General features: G+C 38.8%; 1 protein-coding gene across 1 annotated transcript; it reads left to right on the top strand.

The window, feature by feature from the left end:
* The first annotated feature begins 12,508 nt into the window (after positions 1–12,508).
* On the top strand, positions 12,509–13,237 carry LOC141614300 (uncharacterized). Its single transcript, XM_074433059.1, has one exon. It carries the CDS (start codon positions 12,509–12,511, stop codon positions 13,235–13,237), a length of 729 nt encoding a protein of 242 aa, XP_074289160.1.
* The last annotated feature ends 2,666 nt before the right edge of the window (positions 13,238–15,903 follow it).

Below are 15,903 nucleotides of genomic sequence, written 5' to 3'. Positions count from 1 at the left end.
AGGAATTGTAAGACATAAACTAACTCGATTCCACTACAACAATAATTTGCTTGCATCTATGTAAACATGTTTGTATGATCTCCACTATAATTCCCCTATAAACCCATGACACTCTAGTGCCTTAATCAATTGTTTACAAACTCCTTTTACTTGCTTTGTTTTGCCTTCATTTCTTTATATTTCATTGTTAAGTAGTTTAGATTGAAAACCTCAAACTCAACCCAAAACTGTAACTGATATGTGCATTTTATATAGTCCTTTTAGGCCTTTTTATGCACGTATTTCTATGCTATTATCGTAGTTTTATGCTACGAAACGCCCCGAATATTCTACTTTGGTTTGTTTTGTTCTATTTGCATGAATGGACCAGAAAGTAGTGAAATCAAGCCTTTTATTGTCCGTTTTGCATGCATTTAGAGGAAGAGTGATTTTGGAGGAGAAATATAGCTGTCTTGGGATGCGTGAAGTCATTTCGGAAGCTAAATAACCAAGTCAAGGCGGAAACTAACAAAGTTATGAGCTGCTGAAGTCAAAGTGAATCGATCGAGTGGTTTTCTGGTCGATCGAATGCTTTTAAATGGTAGAAGACCTCGATCGAGTGTTTTCCTTACTCGATCGAATGGTTTCATTTTATTGGTTACTCGATCGAGAACTTATATTGGTCGATCGAGTGGTTTGAGCTTAATTATACTCGATCGAGTAGTTTTAAATGACTCGATCGAGTAGTTTTCTATTGGCTTCGGGCTTTTAGCTTTAATTCGTTATTAGGTCAAATAAAAATCCTATTTTCTTATAAATAGGAAGGATGAGACGTCATTTTTTTTGGGGGGGGGAGGGGGAGGGGGATCATCTGATACATTAGTTTACAATACTTTTCTTTTCCCTTTTCTGCTGTTAACTGCTTTCCTCTCTTTTTCCGGATCTACTGTAATTCTCTCTTTTTCCCTCTTCTTCTTTATTTAATGTTTATTTACCTTCCCTTTATTTCTATTCTTTCCTTTATTATGTCTAGCTAATTTCTCCCTGCTGGGATTAGGGAGTCAATGAACCGATGTTAATTGCTAATTAGTTTGCAGATTGTCCTTGTTGTTTTTGTCAATGTTGTTAATCACTGCCTTAAATTGTATCTTGCTGATTGAATCGATGTAATTAGCCCTTTTAATTTTGGTAAGCCTTGACCTAGACCGGAAGGTTGGAAGGGGCGAAACCCGCAGTGAACAATAGGATGCTTTAGTGAGGGCGGAAGCTAAGCTGATAGTATTTTAGGGTGAATTGAGACCGGAAGGAGATATTCGCTGCCCCTTAGACCGAAAAATCGACTAATCTGTGACCTTAGCTGCAATTAACTGACATTCGTTGATGACCCGACGATCCTAGTTTTCCCTTCCTCTTGATTATTCCTTTTTCCCTTAATTCTTCTCCCTTAATCTCACTAGTTTAGTTCAAACAATTCAAAACCCTCAATTGTGACCTTAGACAGACCGAGTTGACAAGTAGATAGGACCGCCTCCCTGTGAAGATCGACTCTGCTTACCACTGACTTCTGTTAGTTGTACTTAGGTATTTATTTTTGGTACCTGACGACGGTGTCAGTAAAACCCTAAGACATAGCTTTTTACAACCGATAACTTGATCCAATACCCGTCCCTTGGGATCCGGCCTTTACTCACCACTCTACTAAGAGTAGTTAGTTTAGAATATAAATATTGTTTTGATTGGTTAGCTTAGACGACAAAGTTTAGACTGAATCGGTTGCGATGGGTAACCTGGCAGATCTGGGCTGCAGTTCAGATAGTTTACTTAGAGGTTGGAGGTTCTATTGTTACAGGATTGAATTGTATGGTTGTTGTTATTGTTCTAGTTATGTTTTATTGTGCAGTTGACTGACCCCTTTTCTGTTGTTACAAAACCTGCGGTGATCCATTGGGGCATGATGAGCAGATATCATGCAGGTTTTGGTTCATTGAGCTTATCAGGGGATGGATGGGAGAATCACCGAGTCTAGCTAGCTTCCGCTGTTGTGTCGACATTAGAGGATCATTTCTTTTATTGGATTTGTAATTTCAGTTTTGGATTTTGGTATTGTGGTTTGTATCCGACTAAATTTTATTCACTTTAATTTAAATGTTCTTTTATGATCTATTTGATATACTCTACCTTGGGCAACCGGTATGATAGCACTCCCGTTTTCTAAGGTATGCCTTGGTAAGACACTTTGGTAAATGAGGGTGTTACAATTAATTATGCCAAGAAAGTGATTCGCTCAAAACTCTAGAACACATATTTCGTGATTATGGGTTGAGCGTCTGTGGGTCAGATATTCTCTTGGTATTCATAGCTCAATGGAAAGGAGTGTCTCTATTCAAGTTTGGACAGTTAACTGGTTAAATGTTATTAGTAACAATGAGCATAATCAAGCAGGAACGATCACTTTCTTGAGTATCTTGGCTGTAATCTAGGCTATGAGGAATAATATGATCTTTAGAGATGCAAGACCAAATTACATGTCAACAATGGCAATGTATCGGCAAGGAGTTCAGATTGCAACTCAAGCGTTGGAAATGATGAATGCAAAAAAAAAAAAAAAAGATGTAAGGACATTAACAATTGATGACGAGAAAAAATTGCATCAAAGACGATTAGTAATTGCGAGAAGTCCAATCTTTGTTATTGGTAATGGACACAATTGTTCTCATTTGTGAGGTTTTGTTGATGTAGGCGGTGCAAGTCATGCGAAGCAGCGATCGGATAGATTATTAAAGACCAAACTAGATAGATTATTTTTGAGTATTCTGAGAGAATTTGGGCCAAGTTTCCTATTCAAGAAGGGGCAAAAGGGTTTCTGCATCTAACTTGGTGGCATTAAATAATAATCTTCTGCATCTTTCCATAATGAGTGACTGCCAGAAGTTTATCCTACAATATTTGGAGTTGGAAGTTGCACAACAGAAGATAAATGTTAGATCACATAAACTTGGAATCTTGCTTCTGACTTTCATTGTTTTTTGATTTCGTTTATTCCGCATATTTTGAATAAAAAGCCGCACAAGCTAGTAGCTGCTGCCCTTGCTTTGTAATAAATACTAGTTGTCCACTGGGCAAAAAAAATTACGTTAACTTTGTTTATGTTTTTAAGTATTTATATTTTATCTTATTTCTAGTCTAAAAAATAGTAAGATGTTTAATTTGACTTGTAAGAGTACAAAAATAGTTTTGGGACTTGAATCTTCTAAATAGGTATATGAAAGTGATGACCAACATTAAACAAAAGTAATGTTCGTAAAATAAGATCGAGGTACAATTAGATTTGCAGGTGAAACAAATATTAGTAGTTATTATTAGAGGTGACAATCGGGTCAGTCGGGTCGGGTTTGGGTCGGGTCACGTCGGGTCGGGTCATATCGGGTTCGGGTCATATCGGGTCAGCATACCCTTTCGGGTCGAGTCGGGTCGGGTTCAGGTCGTTACCGGGTCGGGTCATTTCGGGTCAAATGATATATCGGGTCGGGTCGGGTTTGGGTCGGGTCATTATCGGGTCCGGTAACTTAATCGCATTATTATAATTTTTTACCATTAAATTTAGTTTTTAACCTATTATTTGGTTTAATTAATCTATTACTAAGTCAAACATATCAATATAAACACAAGATCACTTTCATTTTGATCAAAATTAAGCTTAATAATTGTCGGGTCATCAATTTAATCGGGTCAGTATCGGGTCGGGTCAATATCGGGTCGGGTCTGGGTCGGGTCTGGGTCGGGTCTGGGTCGGGTTCGGGTCACTGATAATCGGGTCGTGTCGGGTTACGGGTCGTCATCGGGTCGGGTCGGGTCGGTTTCGGGTCACAATATTTTCGGGTTCGGGTCGGGTCGGGTTTGCTCGGGTTCGGGTCGGGTCACTCGGGTCGGGTCAGACTTGCCAGCTCTAGTTATTATGTGTAAATGTGCAATAGTTGTATCGTACGACAGAGAAAGAATGACCACATAATAAACGTGACAATGTTATGTTAAAATGTGACCATTTTTAAAAAGTTATCACTCTATAATAATAAAAAGCTATTTCCTTCATTCTAATTAATTCTATACATTTAATTAAAATGTAACTCACATATATTTAACAAACGTATAAAAATGATTATAATGGAGGAAGTACGAAGTATATTCTATCACAAAATATTATTTTTAGGTAATCAAACATAAGGCCCGATGGATGGTATAACTTGCGAACAAACATAAGGCCCAATGTTAATCTTGAATTTGTAGATTTGTACTCGTAGTTTCACATATTGGAAATGTTTTGTTAGAGCATTTGCAAAGGTGAGGCTCCCCATATTTTCTCTTTCCTTTTCTTATTCGTCCATCTCATTTTCCACTAACTTTTTCATTTACCCTCCACATTTCATAACTACATCTATGCAACAATGAGGCTCCCCAATTCTCACACAAAAATTTAGAAACCTCCCCAAAAGTAACACAAATTGCTTTACTTTTCTTTTGGGGACCTTCCCTAAAAACAGTGGAGCCCCAAATGTTGGGGAGGTTGGTGCAACAATGAAGAACTCCATATGAGGAAAGAGAGTGTATATGGGGAGCTTAATTTCCACCTTTGCGGATGCTCTTAGTTCATAGGAGTAGAGAGGGATAAAGGCCTAAATTCTTAAAAAAGATCACAATTAATGAAGCACGTGATAGGGCAATGGATGTAAATGTAGCAACAGTGAGAGTGTGAGAGGCTTGTTACAAACACGCATTGCATGTGACTCTGGGTGTTGGGACTAGGGGTGTTAATGAGACGAGACAGCTCGCGAGCTACTCGAGCTCGGCTCGGTCAAAGCTTAGTCAAAGCTCGGCTCGTGTGAGCTCGGCTCGGGCTCGGGCTCGACTCGAGAGCTTAACGAGTCAACCCGAGCAAAGGCTGGCTCGACTCGAAAAGCTCGCGAGCGGCTCGAACTTGTGTGATTACATAAGATATTCCTATTATTTTATAAATATATGTTATCATGATTATATTTTGTATCACACATATCAAATGTCTAGCTGATTCGCTAAATATTTTTACATATAACCTTCGAGCCTTGTTATTGAAAATATCAAAAGGAAAAAAATAAAAAAATAAACAGTTTAATATAGGCTCGATTTGGGCTCGAGTTTGGCTCGAGCTCGCGTTAAAGCTCGCAAGCTTTATAACGAGCACATTTTTTTCAAGCTCGGATAAGCTCGAGATCGGCTCGAGCTCGAGTTTTATTTCTTAAGCACAAGCCGAGCAAGGCCAAGCTCGGGCTCGGCTCGGCTCGTTAACACCCCTAGTTGGGACCCCTTCAGTCTTTTGCTTACATTTCGCTCCAACAAAAATAGGGTTTTTTCTAAAACAAGGTTTAAAACTAAAGAAATTAATAAAATGGCATTATCTTGAAACTTATTATCTAAAATGGGTTCACATTATATCCGAAGTTAGACTTATATTTAAGTCACTTCCCCCCTAAGCGACTACATCCCGAGTGCCATAAAACTATACTTCCTCCGTTCAACTCCACTTCGCATGTTTGTTTTTTACACGGGTATTAAGAAACGGATTAAAAAAACTATAAAAAGTACATAGGGAAAGAGAATGGTGGGTTAAAAATGTTAAAAAATTATAAAGGTGGGTTTTATAGTGGATTAGTGTGCGGTATGAATGGCATTTTTTGTAAATATGGAGTGTGAATAAAGATAGAATGAACATTTTCTTGGCCCAAAAAGGAAATATGTAAAGTGGAGTTGTATGGACGAAAAAGAAATATATGTAAAGTGGGGTTGAATGGAGGGAGTAAGTGTTTTAAATTTTCGCCCAAGTCCCTCAGTGGGCCAGCGACTTGAGCCCAATTATATATTTCGCTCTAACAATAACCAAAAAGAAATTGCGCAGAAGCAGGATCGAACCTGAAGCATCACAACATACTCATGACTCTAACCACTATACCAACGAAATATTATGATTAAATGGAGCGCTGCAATAGTGTACTAGGAGTATATAATACTTTGATGACTTGACGGCTGCATTCCACAATTAATATCTATCATTAAGTGCGTTTATTTATCAGTTTAATACGGAGTATACTTATTGTAGGGGTTTGGAGCGGAAGGTATGTAAGCGTTGAACTACGGTTCGAATCCCCAACATATGTTTTTGATTTTTTTTTCCTAAGGTCGTCCTCTTGGAGAGCGATTAGACTTCATGACCATAGTTTTTTTTTTTTAAAGTCGTCCTCCCGGGGAGCGATTAGACTTCGTGACACAGCTTCGCAAAATCCGATTCTACGTAGACCCATTGTGGGTAAATCAGGGTTTTAAATAGCGGTATCGGTCGCGATCGCGGTCGCGGTAACGGAGTCGCGGAATCGTCCCCGACTCGGCCGTCGCGCTCCGAATCACTATTATCGCGGTGATATTTATTTTACAAGCTTTTGTAGATATTTCATCATCTATTGACTATTTCATATAAAGTTAAGATTAATTCTACTTAGGATAATTAATTTGATCAATGCTATACAATTTCTAAAAGCTTTCCATTAAAAAACTTGGCCGGTACAAGTTATAACTCGTTCATATCGGGTTCATCGTGGGCTGTATCGGTTGTCTCGGCCGATACACGTTATAAATCGGTTGTCTCGGCCGATACTTTCTTCTTTTCAATTTACCCGATACATCTCGGGATATCTCGTATCGGCGGCCTCCGATACCGATACATCTCGGGCGATACGATACGTCTCGGCCGAGATTTAAAACCCTGGGGTAAATACTTTGAAACTATACCTATTTTGTTAATTTGTTTGTTAAAGAACCTCATTTTGAAAAAAAAATTCTCAATATTGCCACTAATCTCTTCTGCAACGGTCGTACTGCGACGAGAAAAAAATGATTTTTTTGTATAAATAGTGATCATTTTTGGTTAAATAGTGACTACCTTTTATGACTAAAAATTGACCATTTTTTAAGTGGTCACTATTTACCCAAAAATTACCATTATTGACCAAAGAGTGGTTACTATTTGGGGAAAAAAACCCGAAAAACACCGTCATATAAGAGAATTACTATTACATTGGATTTATGGATAATTAAGATATCGGCTATATCTTGCCCAATCTACTAATCTTACTCCCAGTTCGTTATGAAAATTTTCAATTTGTATTTTAGTTCTCTATCATTATTTCCAACCATTTTCTTACTATTTTCTCGACAATATTTATCTCAAACTGTAAACGGTGTGATTTATATAACTAACATGAGTTAAATCACGATCGTTGTACATAAAATTTATGTTAAAAAGTCCAGAAAATGGTAAAGAGAAAAAAACACAAAAAGTGGCTCATTCTTGTGAAATATACGAATAACCTTGGACAGTTGGGCAATTCATGTATTCCACACAGACAAGCCCCGAGTCGTTCAGGTTGGGATATACGAATTAGATGAGATATATTCCAGTGGAATTTAGTAAACCGAGGCCAACACATACGAATGAGCTTGTGGCCTGTTAGTATATTTTATATGACTAGTCGTTTCGATAATCTTGACTTTCCAAATTCAAAAACGAGTCTTTTTAATCGCTAGTTTTCAAAATTTTGGAAAACTTCCTTTCGATAATCCCGACCTTCTAAAAATTCAAATTTCAAACCCTTTTCAATTCAAATCTCTTGAAATCGGTGATTTCAAATTATCCAAACGTTTTTTGAAAACAAATTAGGTCAATTTTCTTCAAAATTGCGTTATGTGATATAATTATGCTAAGCATTATTTTATATAGCATCGTACTTGGAAGTGTTGCAAGTACATTTACAGATTACTCCAACTAGGGCTTTCGACGACTTTATATACATTGTAAACTGGGGGCTCTCAAACCGGCAGTCTCAAAGAATTCATCATCAACTGGGGATTTTGAAGCCGACGGCCTTAGAATCCATAACCAACTAGGAGCTCTATGGCCCGAAAAGCAAAATCTGATTTCTAAGACGGTATTAGTTTTAAAGATGTTTAAGCAAATACAAATGACCTTATTACAACCTAGCTCGACATAACTTAACTATGAAGTGGATGACATCCACGAACAGCTCCACGTGACAGAGTTATTAAGCACATTCAATGAAGTGGATGACATTTACAAACAGTCCGACGTAACAAAGCTATTAATCACGCTGTCAAAAAAAAAAAAAAAAAAAAAACAAAGCTATTAATCACAGTACATTCTATGAAATGAATGACATTCACGAGTAGCTCAACCCAATCAAAAATCAACAAAGCGAATGACATTCATATGTATATCGACAGAACTGAGCTGCGATTTACAAATCAACCAAGCCATGATTTAAAGGTCAACAAAGCAGAATGACAACATCCGTTTGGAAATTCTCGCTCACAGATGGCATCTGACATGAGCAATGAGCAGCTAGAAAAGCTAAAACACCAAGAGTACGAAATAAAATGTTGGTTTGATTCCGTCAGAAATGGATATGTAGGTTGCCTTCTTGACAAGAATATTCAACCCGCCAAACATTCAAAAGCAGCCGGTTTGATATGACTAGAAGCAGTTGCAAAAGTCGGGGCGTTCATAACCGATAGTTCAAGTAGGACTATGTCATATGGTTGGCGAGCTATTTACGCAGGTCTAAAGGACCATAAACGACCTGTAAGGCCTTCAATTTTTGATTGCCATCGACTTGTTGGTCTACTTTAACTTTTACCTTATCCAAACCTCCGTCAAAGTGAGGGCTCTCTAGATAAAACGGGTGGATCAGGTGATAAACGGATGATTATATATAAAAGCTAAAAAGGGATGAATTACACTAAAAAGAATAAAGTTAGATCATGTTTTGGTTTGCTACTGTTAGTTTACCAAAGTTGTATCAATTTAGGTTCAATTTTTTTACTTGTGACGCTTGTTTATAAGTGGGTAGATGTATTACATGTTTTATCTTAAGTTTTAATAATGTATAATATGTTAGCAATTCATTAGATAAATTAGAAAAATAAAATATGCTTTATCTTAACAATGTATTAGGTGTAGGAAAAAAAGATAAATATCAGGTGGTCGATGGATAACGGGTGAGATTTCTTCATCCAACCCACCATTCATCCGTCATCCGTTTCATCCATCAGTCATCAAATTAAGTCGGCTTTTCATCCATCTTTTAGAATTGGGTCGATCGATTTTGGATCGGGTGCAGGTGAAATTGACATCCCTACACCCAAGCAACACCTCCCAAAAAACTTGCAAAACGGAGTGAACAGCAGCTATGCGGGCAGACAGAGTGGAGCTGCCATCAGACCTTAAAACCCTATGCAAACACCTCTCTTTCCCCTCTATATATACTCCCCTACCACCAAAATTCATGACCCTAAAACCTTGCACAACAACACGTCAAGAAATCTAACCGACAACCACAAGCCCAACCCGAAATAGCCGTTCAAAACAGAGTACACCGCTCTCTGTTTCAACCCACAAATCCACAACCAGACACCCTTTCGACCTCTTTTTACACCACCTACGACCCCCTAAGACAACCACTACGACCACCCTTTCAAAGTTTGCAGTCCCATGATTCCTAACATCTAATACATCATATTTTCGTTATCATTTGAGCCTTCTACCATCGCCTCAAAACAGCTCCACTTACATCAAAGTTTCGAAAAACCGTCGTAAGAAGACGTACCTTCTAATCAACTTTCATTCAAAATCGATAATTTCTCCGAAGATCTGTAACACCCCGGTTTATAAAAGAAGTCTTCGTCAAGACATTCCCTAATAAAATGGACTGTTACCATCTCGGTTTTCCGAGGTAGTGAATAACAAATTAAACTCCAAGGCAATTTATATAATATTTTAACTTAATTATTACAAATCCTCTTTTCAACTCAAATTACAAGAACTGACATAAATAAAAGTGAAAGTCTTCTAGATGATGATCTAGCTACTAAGTCGTCTGATCCAGTGTCTCACGCCCATCCAGCTCCCGTTCTATCTCTTAACCTGTCAAGTCTGCTCCCCATTAAAAGGTTCATCACAGGTGTTCACGAATACACAGGGTCAACCATGAGGTTGAGTAGGGAAAACAATGAAACAATAAAATATGATATGCATGCTCCTCCGTCACCTCCATCTCCATCTCAACTCATATCTCAAATCTCATACCCCGGAACGCCCAGCCATACCGATCCCCGGTAGACTATATATATCGACCGTAGCCGATCCGCACCATTTCCTTGTTGAGGACACCAGGGCAAGTCCTGCAGAACCCGCCTGGGCCTTATCACCACATCACATCGTATCTCAACATCGTCACTATCACATCATCCTCCAACTCCAATGCATATGAAATGCTCAACAGTAATTAATGCAATGCAATATGTATATAAATCACTGAACTGATAAAGCATAAAGTCATGCCAGTTACCCGATGTTGTGATATCCTACTCAATACGATCAATTCAGTCAGTCACTTTCCCGTATATATAAATCATAACGTAAATCAACATCCAGAAATCCAGTCAACACAATTCGATCAATAACGATAATAGAACAAGTGTATTTCCCTACCTCAAAGTGCCAGCAATTCCAATTAAGCAGTTTAAGCAGTCCAGAAAACAAAGCAATGCATTTGATTATCGATCCTTCACGAATCCGTCACCTAAAACAATTATGATATTTATAATTACTAACTACTAAATATAGAAATCTCCCAAAGTGGAAACTTTCCCGATATAGTAACTTTTCATTTTAACAAACCCGACTCAAAATCCGTTTTGAATTACTTAACTGGCTCGGGAATTAATATTGAATAACCAATATGATAATTAAAGGTTAAACGAATTATACGATTAAGAAACCCGAATCAAACATTTGAAGAACTCAACAACCCGTCTTTAATTATTTTAATCAACTCGGGAATTAAATTAATTAATTAAGAATACGACCGATTATCGAATTATAACGATTAAACTAATAAAAACTCGTTTCGAAATCAAAACAGCCCGTCATCAACACTACCCCCTTCACACGCACCCACTCTCCTCACGCGCCACCTATACCACCGCGACAACCACCAGCCGTGGTCCCCACTTCAACCCAGCCACCAACAACCCAGCCCCACTAGGTCGACTGCCGCCGGCGAGGCGAACCACGGCCGTCAACTGGCCTGGTTCACCACCGAGCCTCACCAAACGCCTCTGTTTCTCTCTTACCACCACCGCAACCAACAACTACCCTCTGCCCAAACAACCACCATTCGACTCGCCATTAAGCAGTGCACCCAGACACAGTGGCACCACCGTTTCGACCTCCCCCAAGTCCACGGTGGCGCCACCCCAAAACTACCCATCTAAACCCGTCTGAAAACCGTGTATAAACCCGTTGCTACCCCCCCTGTCGCTGCCGCCTTTCACGGCCACTACCACCTCCTAAAACCACCCTAACCACCACCACTACATTCGTCACATACCACCCATTTCCCCTACCCCGTCAACAACCACCATAAACGCCCCTATCAGACACGAAACAACCACCCAAAACCCCGACATAAACAATGAAAACAGAGAAGGGTTGCTCTTACCTTTTCCTGCCGCCATAGTGGCCACCACGGTCGTCTATGGTCGTCGCCAATCACCCCTAGCTCTTCCTTGATGTACCGTCAACCACCCACTTCCACTCTCTCTCTCTTTCTATGCGGATTCGTGATGATTGGTGTAGATGAAGGAGGGAGGCGGGTTGAGGGAGGCGGGATGAGGGAGGCTGTTTAGGGTAGGTTACTATTAGGGTTAGGGTACTTATTAGGGTTTAGGGTTAAATGGGCTGGACGTGTATTGGGCCAGCTCAAATGGGTCAATGTTTAATTGTTTAGCTCACCTTTCGAATTCCATATAAACCCGTCTTAATTAACTTAGCTCGATAACTTAACATAATTCTCGACTAACGATTAACCCGACATAATTAATATTATAAAATGTATAATAATTAATATATAATAATATCCGTTTAATTGATTATATTATATAAAATACGGGGTATTACAAGATCGGTGTCACGATTCATACATCTAAATTGAGGGTGCATTGAATCCGTCTCTTCCCTTCTCGTTTCCTTTTTTCCTTTTTTTTATATATTATTATTAACATTGTTACAAACCTGTTTTCTACCTGCGTTTTAACTATTATTTCGAACTTTTTATAATTCATTTAACCGTTACTACTAACATTTTATTACCACATCTAACACTACTAACACTTATTTATCATTTACATTAGAGCAATATGTAGGACTTCTCATAATAGTTTAGACTTCGTCTTCCTTTGTGAAACTAAGTGTGATGTACGATCAGTTGATATTCTTCTGCGACCTATGGGTTTCCTTTAGTCTGCTGGATGTGATGCTGACGGCTTAAAGGGGGGACTCTGGGTTGGCTAGAAAAGTAGCTGTAAATTAGAATGTGTCTTTATCAGTTGCAATCTTATTATCCTCCTGGTTAATCAGTGTAAGGGTAGCATGTGGTACTTGTGTTGTGTTTATGGTGAACCGGATCTTACAAAAAGAGGTGCAGTTTTGGAAAAGTTTACCTGTCATATTAATTCCCTTGATAAACCCTTCTTGCTTATTGGTGATTTCAATCAAGTTGAGTTCTCTTCTGATAAGTTAGGTGGCAGTGATAAATTGATCAGAGGAGCAAACTTATTCTCATATTGGAAGAATACACATTGTTTGATGGATATCCCCTTTAAGGGACCTAGATTCACCTGGTGCAACAATAGGGAGAATCCACATCGAATATACGAAAGACTTGATAAGGGCTTTGCTTCTCATGATTGGCTTTCTCTATTCCCAAATACCTTTATCAAACACTTACCTATCCAAATATCGGATCACGCGCCTATAATCCTTGATACAAATATGGTTCTCAATACTAAGAAGAAAGTTTATAGGCTAGAGACTTGGTGTTTTGATCATGTCGAATGCAGTGGTCTGGTTAAAGTAAGCTGGGAAAGAAAAGATAAGGGTGATGCTTCTCATATCCTTTTGGCAAAATTACGTCGTATAAATAACGCATTCAGAGTTTGGGCCTGTAACAAAAAAGATGAATGGGGACTAAAGTGGAGTGCATTTGATCAGGATCTTGAGTCCTATCTTATGGATATTGAGAAGGGTGGTGATATTGTTAATTACGAAGCATGTCACAAAAAGCTTATGGAATTCTCTCTTGCTGTTGGCACTTATTAGCGTCAACGTGCAAAATTAAAATGGAATTTGTGAGGGTGACACATGCACAAAGTATTTTTTCAATTGGGTTAAAGGACGCTCTGGTGCTAATCTTATCTTGGGTATTAAGAAGGAATCTAATGAATGGACTTTTGATATGAAGGAGATTGTTGGTTTGTTTCTTAAACACTTCTCCACTATCTTTAATTCTGATTCTACACCTGAGTGTTTTGAAGATTACTTAAATAAGTACGGTTACTTATTTGATAATCTTAAGCGTAAAGTGGGCATGGAAGAGAGATCTAGGTTGGGTCGTGTATATTTAAAAAATGAAGTACGTGCGGCTATTTTCCAATTGGGACCTCTAAAATCTCCGGGTCCTGACGGTATTCCGGCGGCTTTTTACCAGAGGTATTGGTCTATTGTTAAGAATGATGTTATTAACGGAGCTCTCAATATTCTAAATCCGGGTACTGTGCTTAAGGACTTCAATAAAACCTTTATTGTTCTTATACCGAAAAATGATTGCCCGAAGAGAGTTGGGGATTTTCGGCCGATTAGCCTCTGCAATGTTATTATGAAAGTTGTCACTAAGTGTATTGCTAATAGATTAAAAGGGGTTATGGATGATCTGGTTAGTCCATTTCAAACTGCTTTTGTCCCTAATAGAAGTATTGCAGATAATATCGTCATCGCCCAAGAAGTACTTCATATCATAAATCATAGGAGTTATGGCAAGAAGGGTATGATGGCTTTAAAGGCTGATATGAGTGAAGCTTATGATAGGTTGAACTGGAATTTTATAAGAGGGGTGCTCTCTTACTTAAAATTTGCCAGGCTCTATGGTTCAGCTTATCATGAGTACTATTGAAACTGTTTCTTATGAAATTCTGTTGAATGGTGCTCCTATGGAAAAAGTTGAACCTCGTTGTGGAATTAGACAAGGTGATCCTTTATCCCCTTATATATTTGAGATTTGCACGGAAGTCCTATCTCAAATGATTCTCTACGCTCAGGATGTCAATCTCTTTAAGGGTATTCAAATTTGTAAGAACGGGCCGGAAATCTCCCATTTATTGTTTGCGGATGATTCTCTCTTCTTTATTCGAGGCGACTTTGGAGATTTGGACTTTCTTATGAACATAATCGATGAATATTGTGTTGCCTCTGGGCAATGCCTTAATAAAGATAAGTCCTCCTTACTCTTTAGTCCAAATTGCTCACTTATGACAGTCAAGAAGTGCTTGACTGAGTTTAAATTTGCTCCCAAGCATGATCTTGGCAACTATCTTGGCTTACCAACAAGTATTGGGTCTTCTAAGAGGGATTTATTTAAATTTCTTGTTGATAAGACTAAGCGAAGGCTATCCTCCTGGAATAACATTCTTCTATCTTCGGCCGGTAAATTGACTCTTATTCGCTCTGTTCTGTCTTCACTATCTCTTTTCTCTCTATCGATATTTCGCATACCGGTAAGTGTAACATCAAAGCTTCCGTCCTTGATGGTGCATTTTTGGTGGAGTGGAACTAGAACTAATAAGTCCATTCATTGGTGTAGTAAAGAATTTCTTAGTAGGCCTGTGGGAGAAGGTGGTCTTGGACTTCGCAACATTGGGTGTTTTAACCAAGCTCTTCTGGCCAAGTCTGCTTGGAGAATCTTATGTGTTCCGGAAGGCCTTATTAGCAAAGTTATTGGTCCCAAGCTTGGTGTTCAAGATGATATTTTATTCCAGAATCGTTGGAAGGCTCCCCAAGCATCGTCATGGGCTCTAAAAAGCCTTGTCTGGGGCTCTGATCTTATCTACAACAATATTGCTTGGACTATTGGATCTTCTTCTCGACTTAATGCTTGGAAGAGTAAATGGATTAAGGGCTATAGTCTTCATGATCTTTGTGGGGATCTTATTGATGCTCCTACTGATTCCACGCTACTAGTTGGTGATCTTCATGATAATCATAGGAGATGGGATCTCTCTTCACTTGGTTTCGATCCGGGTGAGGAAGTCACAAAGAAAATCCTCGCAACTTATATCCCGTGTCAAACCGCGGATGACTCATTCTACTGAAAATTCTCTAAACATGGTGTTTTCACAGTCAAGTCGGGATACTATGTTGCCGCTATGGCCTTATCTAAAGGACCTACCTCGAATGTTGATCGCTCTAGAATGTCTGCACCAATTGTGGCCTTCTGCAAATCAAAGCTCTGGAAGTTGCCTATCTCTAACAAACTAAAGGTTTTTCTATGGAAATTCTTGGCTAATGCCCTTCCAGTGGGCTCTGAATTCCTCAAACGAAAAATGGATTGGCGCTCTTTCTGTTCTCTTTGTGAGGAATCATCTCCTTGTGTGGAATCTAGTTCTCACCTCTTCAGAGATTGTAGCTTTGCAAAGGCTTTATGATTTGGCTGTCCTTTAGGACTTAGAAATACCGGAGGGGTGGACATTGATGTTAGGGTTTAGGTAACAAACTGGGTGACTTATTTCTTAGGTTGCCCAAATCCTAACTCCCTCCTCTTTCCCCTTATTGCTACCCTTTGGAGAATTTGGTGCTGTAGGAATGAGATGGTCTTCAAAACCATCGTCCTTGGCCTTTGAGTGCTATCAATTCTATTATTGGTGACATCCAGTGTATGAATGAGGTAATGTGCAGTAAGGATGTTGGCCTCCTTAGAGCACCTTTGTTAGATT

The sequence above is a fragment of the Silene latifolia genome, chromosome 11, assembly GCF_048544455.1.
Source record: "Silene latifolia isolate original U9 population chromosome 11, ASM4854445v1, whole genome shotgun sequence".
In the NCBI taxonomy this organism is placed as follows: domain Eukaryota; kingdom Viridiplantae; phylum Streptophyta; class Magnoliopsida; order Caryophyllales; family Caryophyllaceae; genus Silene; species Silene latifolia.
This window is presented reverse-complemented; position numbering and strand designations above follow the sequence as displayed.